This window comes from Phytophthora cinnamomi (genome assembly GCF_018691715.1).
Source record: "Phytophthora cinnamomi strain GKB4 chromosome Unknown Contig101, whole genome shotgun sequence".
NCBI lineage: Eukaryota > Oomycota > Peronosporomycetes > Peronosporales > Peronosporaceae > Phytophthora > Phytophthora cinnamomi.
Window position 1 is genome coordinate 70426 of NW_027151034.1, and position 18310 is coordinate 88735.

General features: G+C 55.6%; 1 protein-coding gene across 1 annotated transcript in view; it reads left to right on the plus strand.

The window, feature by feature from the left end:
- The window catches only part of IUM83_19868 (uncharacterized protein), a gene marked incomplete at both ends in the record, with an annotated part of 35459 nt that extends 18951 nt beyond the window's left edge, over positions 1 to 16508 (plus strand). The window contains one exon of the mRNA XM_067944936.1: positions 16338 to 16508. Within this exon, the coding sequence (XP_067783180.1) occupies positions 16338 to 16508 (171 nt within the window). The remainder of the gene's footprint in view (positions 1 to 16337) is intronic.
- Between the last annotated feature and the right edge of the window lie 1802 nt (positions 16509 to 18310).

Here is an 18310-nt window from a genome sequence, read left to right on the forward strand (position 1 = left end):
CGTGCCCCGATTTTCCGCAGTACGTGCAGTGGCGACTTTCACGCTCGGCATTGAAGGCCCTCGCAGCGTCTTCAATCTTCACCTGAGTCGTCTTCTCGTCCTGCCGCTTGATGTGCTCATTCGTGAGCACCTTGATCACATCTTGAGTCCGCAGCTCTGCGTTGCTCATCTCCAAGTTGAGAACGAGGTCCTCGAAACTCTTGGGCAGACTCCTGAGCAAGCAGATCGCCACGTCTTCATCCTCCATCTTGACGCCGATGTTGCTGAGCTTAGCGCTGATGTTCAAGACTTCATTGCAATGATGAAGCACATTGCCGCCTTCTGCCATCTCCATGCTGAAGAGCTGACGCTTCAGGTAGATGCGTCCAGCCTTCTGCGACCCCCAGTAGAGCGAACGCGGTCGCGTCCAGGTCACCCACGCCTCTTCGCAGTCGTCACCCTCATGATGATAGTCAGCATCCATGTGGAGCAACATCAGGCCGAACGCGATTTTGCTCGTCTTGACGTAGTTGCCCTTGGCCCTCGTGTCCGTGAAGCTTGGTTTCGTTTCGCGGTTCACGACGCTCCACGCCGACTTGGTCAGGAACACACCACGCATGTAGCGGTTCCACGTGGCGTAGTTGTCGCCGTTGAACTTGTCGATGGAGATCTTGGTGTCTTGGGTAGAGCACACGATGCTTGGGCTCATAACCTGCAGAAGGTCGTAGTTGGGTCTTGCACTGGTTGACTTGGTCGTAGACACCGCCGAGACTTGGGGCGAGGCGAGAAAGGTCACTTGGGGGGTTGAAGTCAGAAGTGATTGGATTGTTGGAGGTTACATCCTAGGATAGTGCTAAAGACACGCGGCCATGCGTCCTATCAACTAGTGCGTCTAATCAACCATCACTCTACACTACTCGTCCAATCAACCTACTCGTCTAATCAACGTGTGGTCGTATTGGACCGGTTCGGGTACCTCGGAACTGGTACAGTGTACCAAGGTTCAGTACCCTGCAACAGAGTCTCTATTTGATTTATATTATACTTGTGTACTCAAGTATAATTAACTCAAGTTATTACCTACGCTTCCTCATACACGTAGCGCAACGTGTAAGCGAAAGTAGTGAGTCAAGTTAGACCCACCACACTAGCTATCAAAATGCAGTACCGAGTCAATGTGGTGACAATGAGAAAGTGCTTTCCGTTCCGTTCAAATAGATAGCCAGCCAAGGCGATTTGTGAAGAGGCGTTAGACATGCCAGCGTGGGAGCGTGACGGACTCGTAGCTGACGCTTCAGCTCTGCTGCCACGACGAGGGCGTCTACCTCCCGTCTAATGTTGCATAGTCTTTGAGTCTCCGCGTCGTGCCTCAGCAAAATAACGAAGGCAGCTTGCTCCATGTGAGTGCAAGGCAAAAAAAAATCTTCAAGTGAAAAATGTTTAGCTAAACGAGTTTGTGTCCCAAAGTGTCCGAACACAACTGCCCTCTATGTGTACAAAGTCAACTACGGCGTTCGTTCGAGGGGCCATTTGTACCCGGACAGACAAATAGCGAATAAGGCAGTTTTGTCGAACCATTTTCGGACTATCATGGGTAGCATACGACCTGTGCTATTTCCTATTTCCTGGCATAGCTGCTCCATATGACCCACCATATGACAGCCTGCTATGGGAAAGGCGCCCAATGGTTCACGAGGTTCATAACAATATTATGAACCTCGTGTACCACTCTCAAAATTAGGCAGAAATACTAATTTGACCTCAAATAGGCATTCTGGAAAAGGCTGATTAGGCAGACGACTCAACATCCAAATAAGGCATGCAGGTGGTATACTTTATTCAAGTGAATTGTCTTCGCTACGTGCATTCCTAGGACGCGTTCAGCTAGATCAAGCAAACTGAAGTACTGCTGCGACTGGAGTTGGCCTTCCATTGCATATTTGGTTAGAGCAGTTCTTTGCGGGTTCTTGACTTGCTTAAAAACGCTGAACTCACACAAAATCGTAGCGTCTACCGACACGACCTTCACGTCATCCGGCGCATACAGCAGGTACAACTACCACGCAGCTCATCCAAACTACCTGCTCGCTCGCATGGTGGAGCTGAATTGCGTGGCCTAGTCCACGAACAACACGACGCAGTAGAACGGTATCTACCTCTCGTAGCATGTGCGGACGAGGAGGAGGGCGTAGGTAGTAGAATACCATATAGATATTAGCTGTATAGCATGTCTGACTAATACATGGACACTCCAATTGTTACATGTAGCGCAGACAGGACGTGCTTCTACTCACGCTGACACCAGCAGTGCTTTATCGGCGGTACAGCGGGCCCAAACGATGCCGTACAACGTCTCAGCTGGTGCAATTTCACGGCCCAACGCTTGACAGAATTTTCATCATGCCTCGGTAATTTCTGTAACGGGCTTGAGGCCGCTACCGGCTTTCACAGGCGCGTAGGAAATAAGACTTTGATTGAGTGTTGGGACGGTCGCGACATCCGAGACCGTCCCAACCATTAAACCATTAGGGGCTATGATTGGCCACCGCGCACTCGCGGTGGCACCCGTGTGACAATAGTCTGTCACACCATCTATAGTGGACCTACTTTGGCTCACTACTTTAGCTTACACGTTGCGCTACGTGTATGAGGAAGCGTAGGAGTTTATTAATAATTTGATTTATATTATACTTGAGTCCACAAGTATAATATAAATCAAATAAAACACCAAGTAGCTAGTTTAAGGTAAAATGAGAACTGTATTGTTTGTAAATTGATCTTCCTCCTAAATCTGCTAAAACTGTTTATCATGTATGCAAGGGGTTGGCAGCGGCTGGCTGCCAGAACCCCGTTGACATGTACGTCTCTGATTGGTAGAAAGATACTGCTTTCTACCAATAGGATTATTGGTTATATGCAGACCACTGATTCTGGTGCCGAACGTGTAGCCATTGGTGTATCTTACACCAATGTGAGGAAGTATTTATCTTCTAACAGATATCTGTCTGTTAGAACCACTGGTGACTATTGTCACTTGTGACCGTTGTCATGCACAAGTGATTATTGTCACTTGTGTGTATAACCCCGTTACGCCATTCCCACGTTAAGCTTAGACGTGTCGGTCTCGACACGTCGATTAATATTGACTGCTTGTCAATTGTTTGTGTTGGGGAGATCCGTGCTCATCCGCAGTGAGCACGACCAAGCTGAAGACCACCACTGCAACAGAGTGTAAGCTCTCTGTTGCTGAGTACCATGCGCGGTAGCGCGAGTTGCGCCGCCACCACGGGGACAGACAACGCAGTGTCTGTGTACGATTCTTTGATGTCGACCGCGTCTGTGCGTCGACATGTCTGAGCGAATTTATGTTGCTTTCCGTGATCGGGTAAGCAAGCGCCAAAGCACTTCGAGTCCTTCTCGAAGTGAGGCAAGTATTAACAACTCCACGCTGTTGCAGTGGAGGCTGGTGTCCGTGCGCCGTGCGCACTGTCCGTCCAGGTGGCAGTGCGTATTAGCGACCGCGACCACAACAGGTATACTATATGTATACCTGAAAGCTTCAATGATCTCCGTGCTAATTATCTAGCACACGAGTCGTCAGGCGTTGTAGATTACTACAGCGCTCACACTACTTTCTTGCTGGTAGTGCGTGTTGGGCTTCGTACTCCTTCACCATGTCCGGAACGTCTTCCATCAGGACGTTCCGTGGTTTCCATGTGTCGTGCTGGGGAGGAAACCCTCTCCAGCGAATGCGAAAACAATCCGGACATCGGATTTTCCTCCTTCGTGACTCCCTGTGAATGGGGCAAGTAGACTTGATTAGCTCAGAGAGTTAGCCTCGCTGGTTCCCCCTCGAGCGGTATGAGACTTGGCTCATGGCACTGCCAAGCCGAGGCCTTGATGATGTTACTTGCCGCGTCGCAGATCATGTCGGGTTGTAGCCTGGTGTGCACTGAAACCAATTGGACCATGTTCCCGATGGCTCGATGACCAGGTCGCCTTTGCCGGATGCTAGAAGCGCACAGGCGCGTTTGATTCAGAGTGAGTGACAGGAGTAGTTCTTCGGGGACAGTTCCATGGGTTTGCAGCTGCCTTGTTGCCGGCTGTCTTCGCCTTCTTGACTGTCTCCTTTCTTGATGTCGATGTGAGGTAGGGACCCAGGACCACCTTCCCGGCTAGCCACTTGCGCGGACTTGGAGGCAACTCTGAGCTACTCTGACCGGACACAGTGTTGTGTCCAAGGATCTGTAGTACCTGACCATCACGCATTGATGATTCGGTCGCCATTGTTGGTCTCGAACAATGTGTCGACTGAATGTGCCTCTGAGGCTGATGGGTTCGCTTTTCTGTCGTGCTTGTCCTTCATGATCACGTTGTGCTCCATAACGCAATGCCATCGGTAGGTTCCGATCGATTTGTCGGTCGTCACCGGACCCTGAAGCTCTGGGTTTCTATCCCGAGGAAGAATCCTCGGACGATTGACCCGTACGAGCGGGTCCTGTGGCTCGCTGAGCTGGACGAGAGTTATTATCTTGCGCAGCCTCGGTATAGGATCTGACTGATTCCTGTCCACTTGGTTGTTCGTGTGTTTGTATCCATGAGTGGTGAGTTCAAATCCGGGTCGCGGTGATCGAGTCTGGCGTTCCGAACTGCCTGTGTACGAATGCTGTCGCTGCCATCTTTTGGTTGAAGGTCTGGCACTTATTGCCTGTCCTGGACTTGTTGTGCTCCTCTGAGGAGCACAACCCGGCGAACAAGCTGACCATCCTGGATTGCTATGCCCTGGGTAATTCGTCAATCCATGCAGGAAACCGAAGTCGTTGTAGAACGACTCTCAGAACTTGAACTTATATCTGTATCGTCCAAGATCCTTTTGGCAATGACAGCCCCTTGGGCTGTGTTGTCGTTTCCTCGATCCTTCGACAGCGATAGCTATCTGTTCATCGTAGTGGCAATGGTTAGTAGTAGTATGTATATCGCCAAGGTTCTGCTGAACGTGAAAGCCGAAAGGTGAATCCGGTGATGAGCCTAGCTCAGAGCGCACTAGCGTGGGTGTTCCTGCCCTTCAGGTGAAGGGCAGGTCAACCTGTCGATGATTCACGTGACCCAGTGGGACTCGCTGTGGATAGTAACGTGACGCCAGGCGTCCTTTGTAGACATGGTCCCCATTTCTTGGTTACCCTTGTGATCTCATCGGTCACTTCAACATCGTCCACCGCTGCATTAGTGGATGTGATCAGGAGGCGTTCTCTGATAACCATATTTGAGATCGCTACGCAATCTTGTCGTATCTGCACCAGCCTGACGTCAGCGATATGCGTTCTGCATTCGAACGGTTCCATGGGAATACCGGCGAACTCATTCGGAAGACTAGGTCTCTCCACCACTGGTTGCCCTTCTGAAGGTTTCATTGTCACGATCTTTCACCTGGCGATGTCGTCCGGTGCCCCGCGCATTTACTGGGTCTTCATCTGAGGAGCCGGGAAGACCTCGTTGGGAATGTCCCAGTCAATACCGACTGCGTGGAAGCATCGCGGCCAGGTCGTAACCTTCCTTTCGTGCCAGTCTGCTGATCCGAACACGAGTTTGACACAATCCCAGAAACGTTGCACTGCCTTCTGAAGGCGGTCGCCGATGTCGAACTTGATGAGGAAGATGTCGTCCACCCACTGGAATATCCAGAACGGTTCCGAGTAGCCGAGAACGTTTGATGCGCCAGTGCGTTGGTAGTGTCTGACATCTAGCCAAACACCGCGAAGAAACCCGGGGTGACGTCCACCCGAAATCGGCCATGCCCGATACTATGCCAATGTGGGAACGCGGCATTCTTCCCCCAAAGGCGGACGCGTGATCAGCATGAACGGGGACATGGTGGAATGCGTCGGCGATATCCGCGACCATGGCGTAGATAGCGTACCCAGGGTACCGGCGATGAAGATCGCGCACACGTTGAGCGATAGAATCAAATATATCCCAAGTAGCGTCAGGGGATGCTGCGGAATTGGTGTGATCATTAACCGAGCCGCCAGGCGGCGCCGACAAGTCATGGATGACACACCCGTCGAGGTGGAGAGGTGTGCCCTTCTTGGGCACCAGCGCAAACTAGCCTGAATGGAACCCTGGGTTCACGATCAAGCAGCGTCCCTTGCAGTGGTCAACGAGGAGATTGTCGATGGTCGGTGTCGCGCCGGCCTCGGCATCTGCATTGTCATCGGGAAGGGGTCGTACCCCACGCTGTGCGGCGGAGTTGGTCCATCGAGGAACGATACCGTCTGTGGCGATGACGCATAGGAGTCGGAGCTGCCGATACGTGGACAAGTGGACTTCGTACGACCATGGGCGGAGTGCTCTGGAGGTCTGACCTCTAAATGCTGGTAATTTCCAATTGAGGAACCACGATGAGGGCATCCAGGATGCCAGCATCAACAAGAGGGACATATAACGGCGTAGAACCTGCCACCAGAAACGCCGAATCGATAGGAAACGGGATATTAAACCGCCTGGCGGTAGATCGCAGTGTGTTGAAGACATCCGCTGGAACGCAGCGGGGCACTCCGGTCACGACACAGAAACGAGAGATGTCGAGAACGAACTCGGACTTCAGGCCCCGAGCGGTGGTGTAGATTTGGCTAGGCGCCTGTCGATCACGTCCTGGGTCGTGCACTGGACGATCTGGCCGTGCGGCGCAGATCGCCTTCGAATGAGGCGGCCGAGCGTTTGGAGCTCGAAGATTGCCAGCGACCAAGTCGCCCGCAAGTGAGAAAGTCTGTTGGTCACGGGCCGGCCGTAAGAGAGCTGATGATGGCGGGGCTTTGAGCCAGGCTGGGCTTGTGCTGGTCAGGCCAGGCATCGCCGCGGATATGGTCATCCACCCCAGGGGAGATGGTATCCATGATCCAGGTACACAGCGTGTTAGCCGTGGTTGTGAACTCCCGCCGTACGTCCCGCAAATAAGTGAGGGGCAACACCGCCCCCGAGGATCGGATAGCAGCAACGTACGGGCGGAGGTGCAAACCCGTGCAGTCAGACTGCATGAGGGCCTGGCCCACGATGAGCTCCGAATCACCGAACCCATGGACGATGGCGGTGTGACCGCACAGTCGCGGCCACCGGAGAAACGAGAGAAGGCCCTGGGCCGCCATGGCTTTGTTGGTCTGGACGTCGCCGAATGTATGAACCTCCCACTGGGGAAGCGCATGGAAGCCGACCAGACACACCAAGCGTAGGCGCGTCTGTCCGTCGAAAGCCGCAACGATATTACCGCCCGTGGCCACCATGCGTGGAGTGGACAGGGAGGCGTCGAACGCCGAAACCATCAAAGGTAGAGCGCCTGGCGCACGTGAGGCCGTATGTGCGTCAAGCGCACACAGATCCGTTGGGTCTGTGCCAGAACGAACGACGTCAGACGCCTGACGCTCTGTGTACTGCAAGGGTTGCGTCGTACGAAGGCGAAGCCGTGAGGCCTATGCCAATCTCTGGGCCATGGGATGGCCGGGTGGCATATGTCGGTGTCGTAGCAGGACGGTCGTCGAGTTCCCGGGGTACCGCTGGGTGTGCGTCGCACGCAGTCGAAGCAGTGAAGTATGTGCCATGCGCTGGGCTATCAGCTGGCTGGGCGTCTGACGCCGGAGTAGTCGCAGGACAGACGTCTTGCGCGCTGTGTGCGGCTGGGCGTTCTTCTGAGGTAGTCCAATCCGTGAGGTCTGTGCCAGGCACAGGGCCATTCGATGACCGGACGTCAGACGTCGATGTCGTAGCCGGACGGATGCCTGGCGCTGGTGACACAGCTGGGTGGGCGATTGACGCAAGTGGTGTCACAAGCGGTCCTGTTCATATTAAGGTAAGGAATGGTGGGAGCATCAAATGCCTCCTTTCAACGTCAGAAATGTTGGGGGTGGCCCGGTTTAAGGGTGCCGTGGCGCTGGGTTACCCATCGAAGCACGTCCGGCGGCAGCGAGCGCAGGGTGTGCACGTACGCGCACCGAGGAAACGAACAGTCCGAAGCTGCCTGAAAGCGTATACATATTTGAGTGCCGTGCACTAAGGGAATCTGATCCCGGTTAGCTGGAGGGAGGATCGTCCGACCTGGTCGGATCCTGGAGCCGCTGGCAGGACGCGATCGAGCCGCCTGGCGGTCTGGGTTACGCGCTGGGACGTGGTACTGGTCCCCGCGAGTAGAAGGCCCAGGGCCTGCGGGTAGAAGCCTGTCCTGAGCATGACATCGTTGTGTGCGCGGCCCGTGTAGCGCTGGTGCGCCGGTGAGTCGCTCTGAAACATGCGACGCCATGAACGGGGGCGGCGTGACGGAGTCTGACTCCGAGCACGGGAACCCCTCGGTCGCGATGAGCTGGTCCTGGACCAGGAACGAGAACGGTGTGGCGACTGGCCACAACGATCGGTCGCGGTGTGAGAGCGGTCTGGCAGGGCTGGAACAAGGCTCCGTCCGTGAGCATTTAGGAAGCCACGAGGTGAACGCGGGGGTCCGCAACGTCTCCTCGCTCCTGGGCATGTTATGCCGTCTGCAAGGTGGACCTGGTCCACTGAGCGATGGACAGGGACGCCGGTACGGAGTGGCGGCGCCTGACGCTGATCTTGAACGAGGGTGGTCCGTGTGGCCACCTGTCGAACCAATGCCTGCGTAGCTTCAGTAACAGTACGTTGTTGAGCCACCAAAGCCGTCAAGAGGGACGCTGTGATGCTGGACTGACCGGTAGTATGAGGCAGGAGTGCCACATCCGGAGGCTGGGCCGGTCCTGGACCGAGGACACCAGCAGCACCGCTGAGTGGAGTTGAACCGGGGACCCCTGGGGTGTCGATGGGGCAAGGTCTCGATAGGGTTGGATACAGATTTCTCCCCACGGGGCGTCACGTAAGCCACGGCGCGGTCTCCCAATTCGACGAGCAGCTTCGAACCGGCGCCTGGCGTCGAGAAAGCAGAAGTGAGGTGGGCGCGGATCACCCCCCTGATCGGAGACGCCCGTCAGTGAGGGCTCAGACCAGGTTTGCTCGAAGTCCGATGGCCGTCCCGCCACCTGGTGGCGGGGACGATAGCCGAGAATGAATTCCAAACACGAAATGTGTTTGACGCGCACACCGTCCAGTAGCAGGACCACGACCTGACGGGGTCTTCCCCAGCATGGGAACGTCAGACGTTCGGCGAACAAACTTGGTGTCTGAGTCCGATGAAGCCTCGTAGACAAACGTCGAATCGGACGAAGCGAAACACTGGTAATAGCGGGCGCTCCAGGAGCTCTGCGGATAAGTCGCAGTGGGGCTGTGTCAAACACCAATGCTGTGTCCAATATACCACGTCAACGTGTTCTTGGAGGGCAAACGGAAGGTCCTCGCGGCATTGGTCGTGTCGTAGAATTGTCAGCGTCGCCTGCCAGGCAGGGCGGCGCACTCCGTCGTCGGCGGCGACGAATGGACCGCGATCGGTCGGCTGCGGAAGCTTGGAGCGGCAGCCCAGGGTCGCGTAGACCGATCCCTCCCACACGCCGTCGAGTTCATTTGGCGCTTCGAGCAGCACAGCGCGATTGGCCAGGGTGGAGTCCATCGAGGTACGGCGAGGCGGGTTCGTGGCAGGGGTGACCGGCTTGGTCGCAATGGCGGCCAAAAAATTTCCTTCAGGCAGCCTGACGGCGTCTTCTGGTGGCTCTGAGCTGTGTTGTTGGGGAGCTCTGAGCTCTGGCGAGCCAAACGGCGAATGGACTGGCTTCTCCGTTCTGTCTCGGTTCGAAACCCCCCGCTTCAGCCACTCGCTTCTCTCGTACTTAAGCGATCACTGTTTTCCTATGATCAACAATTCGCTGGACGATCCAGCGAATTTCTCCGCGTGCGTCTCGCAGCGGTGGCGGAGGTGGTGGAAACACGCCCCGATGGTCAACACCATGTTGACCTTCGTCGTGTGTCGCTCCACGACCAGGTGACGGTCGCGGAGCACCTTCAGAGCGCGGAGGTTGCCGCTCTGTACCATCGTGCCCCGGCTGTGGCGGTTTCCCAGACCGCCTGGAACGTGCCGGTCGGGCTGTAGGCCCGACTGTATTAACTGCTCCAGCGCGACTACGCGCTGGAGAGGAAGGTTTCCCTTACTGAGTCTGTCTCTTCGGGTCAGACGAACCATGAGGCCCCTGCTGAAGGTATGGCTTTAACCGCCCGACATAGAATGTCGGGTGGAGCTGCATGCTAGATGTTATGTCTAGTGTGTATGCGTTACCGTGGCGTGCTATCACCGTGAATGGCCCGATGAAGCGCGGAACAAGATTACTTGCTCCGAAATCGGAAACTGCATGTTTAGGCAGGTTTTGAGTAGATAGCAAAACCAATGAACTCACTTTGAATTCATTTGTGTTGCCCCTGCCAACATTATCGGCATTCAGCTTCTGTTTATCGACAGAAGTTGCAATCGCGTCCTGAACACACCGAATTACGGCTAGTCTGCGATGGACGAAGTCGATCGCATCCGAGCTGAACTCGTTCAGCTCGCTCTCCGCAAGAGGCTCTGCCTCTGCGTGGTTCTTCGCGGTGTCTGCGCCCTGCGCAGACCTGTGGTCCTTGGTTCTTGTGTAGTCTGTGCCCTGCACAGACTCGTTCTCATTGTTCTGGGTGTCGGCGGCCTGCGCCAACCCTTGGTTTTTCCTGCCAACCTGGTCTGCGCGGGGCGCAGACCAGGTTGTCTTGTTCCTTGTTGTCGCGGCTGCCTCTGTGCAGGTGTCAGCGGCTTTCTGCGGCTGCTGTGTTGCAGTCGTAGATCCTCCCCCACTTAAAGTGGGAGCCACCACTCCGAGTCAACTCGGCAGACGGGGATGCCGCATGACATTCCCATAAAACGGTGTATGCCCGGTCGAGGCATGCACCGAGTTGTTGATGGCGAACTCCGCCATCGGTGAGCGCTCGCTCCAGTATTGGAACGGGTGAGCGTAGCTCTTCAAAATGTCAACGAGCACGCGATTCACTCGCTCGGTTTGGTCGTCAGTCTGCGGATGATCCGCAGTCGACATTATAAGTTGACTCCCAAGAAGTGTAAACACTTCTTGCCACAGGTGCGCTGTGAAGCGCGGGTCTCTGTCCGACACGATGTCGGTCGGCATGTCATGGTGTTTGAACACCATGTCAACCAACAGACGGGCCGTCTGTTTCGCAGTCACTTCTGCCGGTACCGCAGCAAGATGTGTCATCTTGCTGAAGCGGTCGACGAAGACCACAACACCGGTATTCCCTCCGCTGTCCGGGGGAAGACCAAAGATCAAGTCCAAAGACATGGACTTCCAACACTCCAACGGAGTCGGTAGTGATTGCAATGGAGCCTGTGCGAATGGCGCAGGCTTTACGCGTTGGCATACCTCGCAAGCACGGACGGATGTACTTGCGCACCCACTTATACTGGTAGTGCCAGTAGCAGTCACGCATGAGAAGGACGTATGTCTTCTCACGTCTGAGATGTCCCGCAGTCGAGGCATCGTGATATTCGTACATGATCCTGAGTCGCAGGTCATGGTCATTCGGCACGACAACGCGGTCCGCGTTGTCGTCGACTGCATTATAAAGAAGCAGTCCTCCGTGCACACGATATCCGTGTGCACGCGCACGAAGGTGCTTGGGCAGCTTCTGACGAGCCTTGTCAGAAGGCGCTGTGCCATAGGCCAGCAAGAGCTTCGTGTCCACGTCGGGCGCGTACGCGGCCTTCACATCGTCCAACAGGGACGATGTGGGTTTGCTCGATCGCATGGCGTCAATGGCATTGACGTCAACAGCTTCTGCATAGTCCGGCCGACGTGATAACGCGTCGGCCACCACGTTCAATCTTCCGGGTTTGTATTCGACCCGGAAGTTATACTCCGCAAAGAATGAGAGCCATCTCGCCATTCTCTGTGATATGTGTGGTGACTTCACTGCGGTGCGCAGTGATGTATGGTCGGTGTATACCTCGAATGGACTACTTCCAAGTAGATACACCCGGAACTTTGCGAGTGCGTATTTCATGGCAAGGAGTTCCTTGTCATGCACCGGATAGTTGCGTTCAGCTGGCTTCAGCTGACCCGATTGGTAGTAGACGCGACGACCACAGCCTTCGTTATCATGATGCATCAACGCGCATCCGATAGCGACATCGGATGCGTCACACACGACGTGAAATGGGCGATCTTGGTCAGCCACTGCCAAGATCGGCGCCTCAGTCGAGCCCCGCTTGACTGCATCGAATGCCTTTTGGCAATCGGCTGTCCAATTCCACACAGCTTTCTTCTTGAGGAGCTGTGACAGGGGGCGAATCTTGCCCGCGTAATCTTCCAAGTACTTGCACAAGTATGTGGCCAAGCCAAGGAAATGCCTCAGTTCCTTGACATTTGAAGGCGTTGGCCATTCCTTGATCACCCTGACCTTTTCCGGGGCAGGGCGAACACCATTCTTCCCTACGAGACACCCGAGGACGAATATCTCGCTCGCCCCGAAGATACACTTCTTCAGGTTCGCGTAGAGCTTATGCTTTCGCATAAGCTCAAGTAGCTTCCGGAGATGCACCCTGTGCATCTCTACGTCGGTCTTCCCGTCCACAGCCCGGCTGTGGATGAACACATCATCGAAGTAGCTCGGTGCGAAGTCACCCACTGAGCGCAACAAGTGCGTCACGCACCTGTTGAAGGACGCAGGGGCGTTCTTGAGTCCCTGCGGCATCACTAGCCACTCCCACAACATGCCGCTTGGCGTGCTCACCGCCGTGAGAGGGATGTCGCTCTCACGCATTAGGATCTGATAAAATCCATCTCGCAAGTCGGGAGCACTGTAAACGGTGCTCCCGGCCATCGAATCGATGATAACATCTATTCGTGGTATCGGCGTCTGCGCCGGTACCGTCGCATCGTTCAGCTTGTTGTAGGCATGAACGATGCGCCATCCACACTGTGGCTTGTTGACACAGAACGTCGGAGCACTGTGCGGGGACTTCGATTCCCGCACTCGTCCTGCTTTGCGAGGACTTTCAAAGAAGTCGTCGATTGCTTTTACTTGCTCTCGCGGCAGTGGCCACTGCCGCGTGACACAGTACTTCGTGCCCGGCACGAGATCAATCTCGTGCTGAATGCCCTTATCCTGCGGAAGCTCCGCAGGAATCTCTTCCGGGAGTACGTCTTTGTACTCCCTCAACAATTCGTAATAGGGACTCGACTTTAACGAGTCCCAACCTTGTTCCTCGAAGCGCTCCCGCTTCGTCTTCGCACTGAGAGTGTCTTCACTCTCAGTGGTACTTCCCATGAAGAGCTGCCTCAGCTCTTCGCTCTCGCTCTACGTTCTTGTCTGTTCGAAAGAACGCAGACCTGCTCGATGCGTCCATCGTGCAAGTCGCGTGTGAAGCGCTTCCAGCTCATGGCTGGAAGCGAAGTCAACTCCGACGCCGTCGTCGGAGGACTAGCGAGTTCCATCTCACGATACTGGAATCCAGTATCGGTACGCGTCAAGACGTTCAGCGTCTCAACACCCGGTGTCACCGCCTCTGTCTACCCGGCAGACAGTTCTTGTAGCGTCTCGGTCCCGGACCGAGACTTGCGCAGCGTTTTCCGCTTGCGCCGTCTTCTTGTTGTGCGGAGCCGGGCTCCGCACAGTTGTTCTTCTGGTCCAGGCCCGGCCGTGGACAGTTGTTCGCCGGCGGACCCTGTCCGCGGGCGCGCGGTATCAAGCCCGGCTTGACCGCATGTTCCTTCGTGCAGCCGGGCTGCACGGTAATGTGTCCCTTCGCCGGCAGACCCTGTCTGTGGGCGCGCGATATCAAGCCCGGCTTGATCGCATGGCGCTTCGTCGTGCAGCCCGGCTGCACGATAGCATGCAAATTGCGTCAGTGCGGTACGTTTGCAACCGTCCGCACTGTTTGCATCGTCAACTCCCGGAGTTGACACGCCTTCGTCACCTCGACGCCATTCATTGGCGGAGCCCCTCATGACCGAGGGTGCGTCGGCTCCCGGAGCCGACTTGTCGTTGTCGACCTGACCTCTTCGGGTCAGGGACTGTCCCTTACACGCTTGAACGTGGGTGTTGGTTCCCGGAACCAGCACATCTTTTACTACCGACGTCGGCAGCATTGCTGACGTGGGTTTCACTTGTGCGCCCTCGCGCACTTCTTGGGCACTCCGGGACAGCAGCATTAAGCGCTGTCTCGACTGGTGAGCCGCGCGTACCTGCTGGTGCGTGCGCTGCGGTAACAGGGCCATCGCTCTCTGTTCCGCTGTCGCGGCCGAAGCGCACGAGCGTGCGCTTCTTCCAGTCTATTACCGGATCATGCCGTGCAAACCACGGCATGCCCATTACCACGTCGAACTTATCGTCCAGATCCATGACGATAAAGTGTTCGACAAACACTCGTTGTTTGTATGAAAAGCGCACATTCACGACGCGCTTCTCGGTCGTCACGATGGCACCTGTTGCCAGTCGCACTTCCAGAAGACTTCGAGGTACATTTACCTCCTCGAAGTCAAGTCTCGGCAGGCTTCGTAGTCGAACAAAGTTGTTCGACGCGCCTGAATCTACCAAAGCTCGAAGAGAGTCGCTCGCTCTCTTCGAATAAATCTTCAAGATGACTAGGTTCGGCCTGTCATCTTGTTTCTTGCAGCGAGAGCTAGTCTCACTGGGGGCTGCAGTCCTCAGAGTCGCGTGCCCGATGTCGGCACGCGTGACTGCGTTACCAGTAGGGCGCCCCGCGCCTACTGGATGTTCGCGTTTTTGTTGGTCCGTGGCGATGCCTAGCATCGCCATGACGGCCACCTCCAGGGGGCACGGGAGCTGTGCACTCCCGTGCAAAGTGACCGATCCTTCCGCAACGGAAGCATCGTACGTTGTCTCCTTGCTGCTGGTAGCCAGCTGCCGTTTCGTTCGAGAGGTCCATTGGTTCCGGACCTCCCGTCCTCACTACCAGGCGCGGTTGCGGCCTCGGTACGTTTACATGGAGTTTAGCCTGCCGCAGGCTAAACTCTTCTTGCATGGCAAGAGTAATCGCAGCTTCAAGAGTACTCGGGTACTCTCGGAAGAGATAGGTCTTCACGGGCCCATCTCTAAGTCCCTTCATGAACGTAACGACCTTGGTCGTCTTACCAATTGGATTAGTCACGATATTTGATACCAAGTATCGTGCGCATTGCGCGTAAGCATGAACGTCATGCTTACCCTGCTGAAGGTCGAGGAACTCCGCCCTCGACCGGAACTCGTTTTGCGGGGGCTCAAACGCTTGTCTGAGCTCCTCTTTGAACACTTCGTACGTGCTGAAGCACGTAGGTTCGGAGAGTCGGCGTCCATACGCCCAACTCCTTGCGCGTCCGCCAAGGCAAGACATGGCGAACGCAACCTGTGACAACGGGTCGACGATGCGTAGAGCCGCAATGGCTGTGTCGAGCTCGACAAGCCATCGGAGGAGAGGCTCGCCCTCTCATCCCACGTAATTGCTTACTCTCAATTTCAATGATTGAGCACGCGGTGTCGTCCCTGACGACGCCGTCACTGAGGAAGCAGCGTCACGCTGCTCCTTCATGATGAATCACAGAGCAACACCATGTTGTTCTGTCGGCGATAGCGTACGCAGCATCGTAGCTATCGCCGCTTCTCCAATGACTGTTGACAGTCGTTGAAGGGCCTCCCACTCTGGATCCGACAGGTGGGGGCAGTCCGCGCGTGCAACATGCGTTGCAGGCGTGTTGGAGCTCTCCATGGGCACCTCCGTGCTCATGCGGTTCTCGGCTCCGCGTTCGTACACCCTGTACGAACGTCACGTAGTCGGTCATTGGACGGACTACAAAGTGCTACCATGTGTAGTGGGCCTACTTTGGCTCACTACTTTAGCTTACACGTTGCGCTACGTGTATGAGGAAGCGTAGGAGTTTATTAATAATTTGAATTAATTATACTTGAGTGCACAAGTATAATATAAATCAAATAAAACACCAAGTAGCTAGTTTAAGGTAAAACGAGAACTGTATTGTTTGTAAATTGATCTTCCTCCTAACTCTGCTCAAACTATTTATCATGTATGCAAGGGGTTGGCAGCGGCTGGCTGCCAGAACCCCGTTGACATGTACGTCTCTGATTGGTAGAAAGACGCTGCTTTCTACCAATAGGATTATTGGTTATATGCAGGCCACTGATTCTGGTGGCCGAAAGTGTATCCATTGGTGTAACTTACACCAATGTGAGGAAGTATTTATCTTCTAACAGATATCTGTCTGTTAGAACCACTGGTGACTATTGTCACTTGTGACCGTTGTCATGCCCAAATGACTATTGCCACTTGTGTGTGTAACCCCGTTACACCATCCCCCTCTCAAGGGTGGACACGCATGAATGTAAAAATCTAGGGCGAGTCTCGAGCGGCATGGTCGTGTCAGTTTCACATTTGGATCGGAGACGCGGGCAGCAAGAGCAGCACCATGAACGCGAGGGCCTCCCCGCCGGAGCGCAGCACATACGAGGACACCCTGGAGCTGTGGGCGCTGCATGACTGCGGCGCCGTTGTGAACCCTCGGGACGACGATATTGCGCTGCGCTTGACGCGCTAGGCGCAGCGGACTTGCCGCAGATTCAAGGGTTGCCTCGTACGCCGCCACGCAGTCCGGCACGTCCGCAAGGAGGACCGCGCGTGGCTTCCCAACTATTCGGCATCGGCCCCAGCCAACGCACAAGAAACAGGTGATGCGCAGGAACCGCGACCCCAATGATCAAGTTGAGGAGCAGCGCAGGTATCGTCGTGTCGGAGGATCGCCTCCACGATGTGCCGAGCGTTGCCCGCACTATCCACAAGCGGCGCCGGACCATCACGTTCAAACGGAGCATTGTCGCTGGCAGGACGCTGCGACCTCGCAGCGTCTCGATCGTTTGGCGCGTCGGCTGGACTAGCTGGAGCGCGAGAATCAGGAGCTGCGTCGCCGGGTGCGCCAGCAGGAGACGGCGCATTACCAGGGTGATCACCACGGGAGCGCCGGTGATTATCAGCGTAGTTGAGGATAGTCGCTAGGTGGTAGCGCCGCTGCCGACCTACGTAGAAGGTAGGGTGTGGTCGTAAAGCCGTAGATAGCTGCAACGTGTGTATGCATCACCGAATACCTTCAACACCGTGAATGGACCAATAAAGCGAGTCACGCAAGTGGGTTGAATACCGGTCGTGGAGAGTAACACGCGGTCGCCCACGGTAAATCTGTCCATATTCTTGCGGCCGCGACGATCTGCATTCTCCTATTGGCGATCTACCGCAGACGCGATCGCATCGCGGACGTAGCGAACCACTGAGTGGCGCCGCTGCAGGAACTCATTGTCAGCCGCTGCGTCTCGTGGCTGCGACTCCGGATTGGGGTCGAAGTGACTCCGTTCACTCGTGCAGAGTCAACGTCGTGAGTGTTCTCACGACCAGTGTTGTCGGAAACTGTTGTGCATTCGTCAGCTAGCCCATCGAGATCTATCGAGCGCTCCACACCGAGGAGCGCTGGAACATGCGGATGTCGTCCGTAGTCGATGTAGAACGGGGTGAGCCCCGTCGACGCGTGTTCGGCATTGTTGATGGCGAATTCGACCATGGGCAGGAAGGAGCTCCATGACTTGAATGACGTGGCGAAGCTCCTCAACACATGCTCGATGACCCGGTTCGCGCATTCGGTCTGACTGTCCGTCTCTGGATGCGACGCCGTGGACATCGCCAACCGTGTCCCCATCAACTTGAACAACTCCGTCCACAAGACGGTGGTAAAGCGGGGATCTCGATCTGACACAACCGAGACTGGAAGACCATGATGTCGGTAAACGATGACGAGGAAGATCGCCGCGGACTGTTGCGCGGTGACGGAGGCGGCGACCGGAGCAAGATACACCATTTTGCTGAGGCGATCAACAAAAACGACAACACCAGTGCTGCCTTGCGGATCCCGAGGCAGCCTAAAGACGAAGTTCATACTCACCGAAGACCACGGTTCCGCTGCCATGGGCAACGGTCGAAGCGGATCCTGCTTTGACGGGGACAGCTTGACACGCTGGCACGCTTTGCAGGAGCGTACCCACTTCCGTATCCACTTGTACATATGCGGCCAGTAGAAGTCTCGGGACAGTGACGCGAATGTCTTCTCACGTCCGAGGTGGCCGCCACTGGGCGTGTCATGAAACTCGTGGATTAGCCGAGCTCGAAGATCGTCGTCCCGCTGGACGACGATGTGTGGCGGGCCCGAGCGGCCGCCGCAGCAGGTCATCAGGGCTCCATCCAGTCCGTAGCGGTCGATGCGGGAGCGGCTGCGTGGGGATAAGCGGCACCGCGCCGCTGCTGATGAATCTCTAAGGTACTTGACCATTTCGGAGCACGCCGCGTCCGACTCGTACG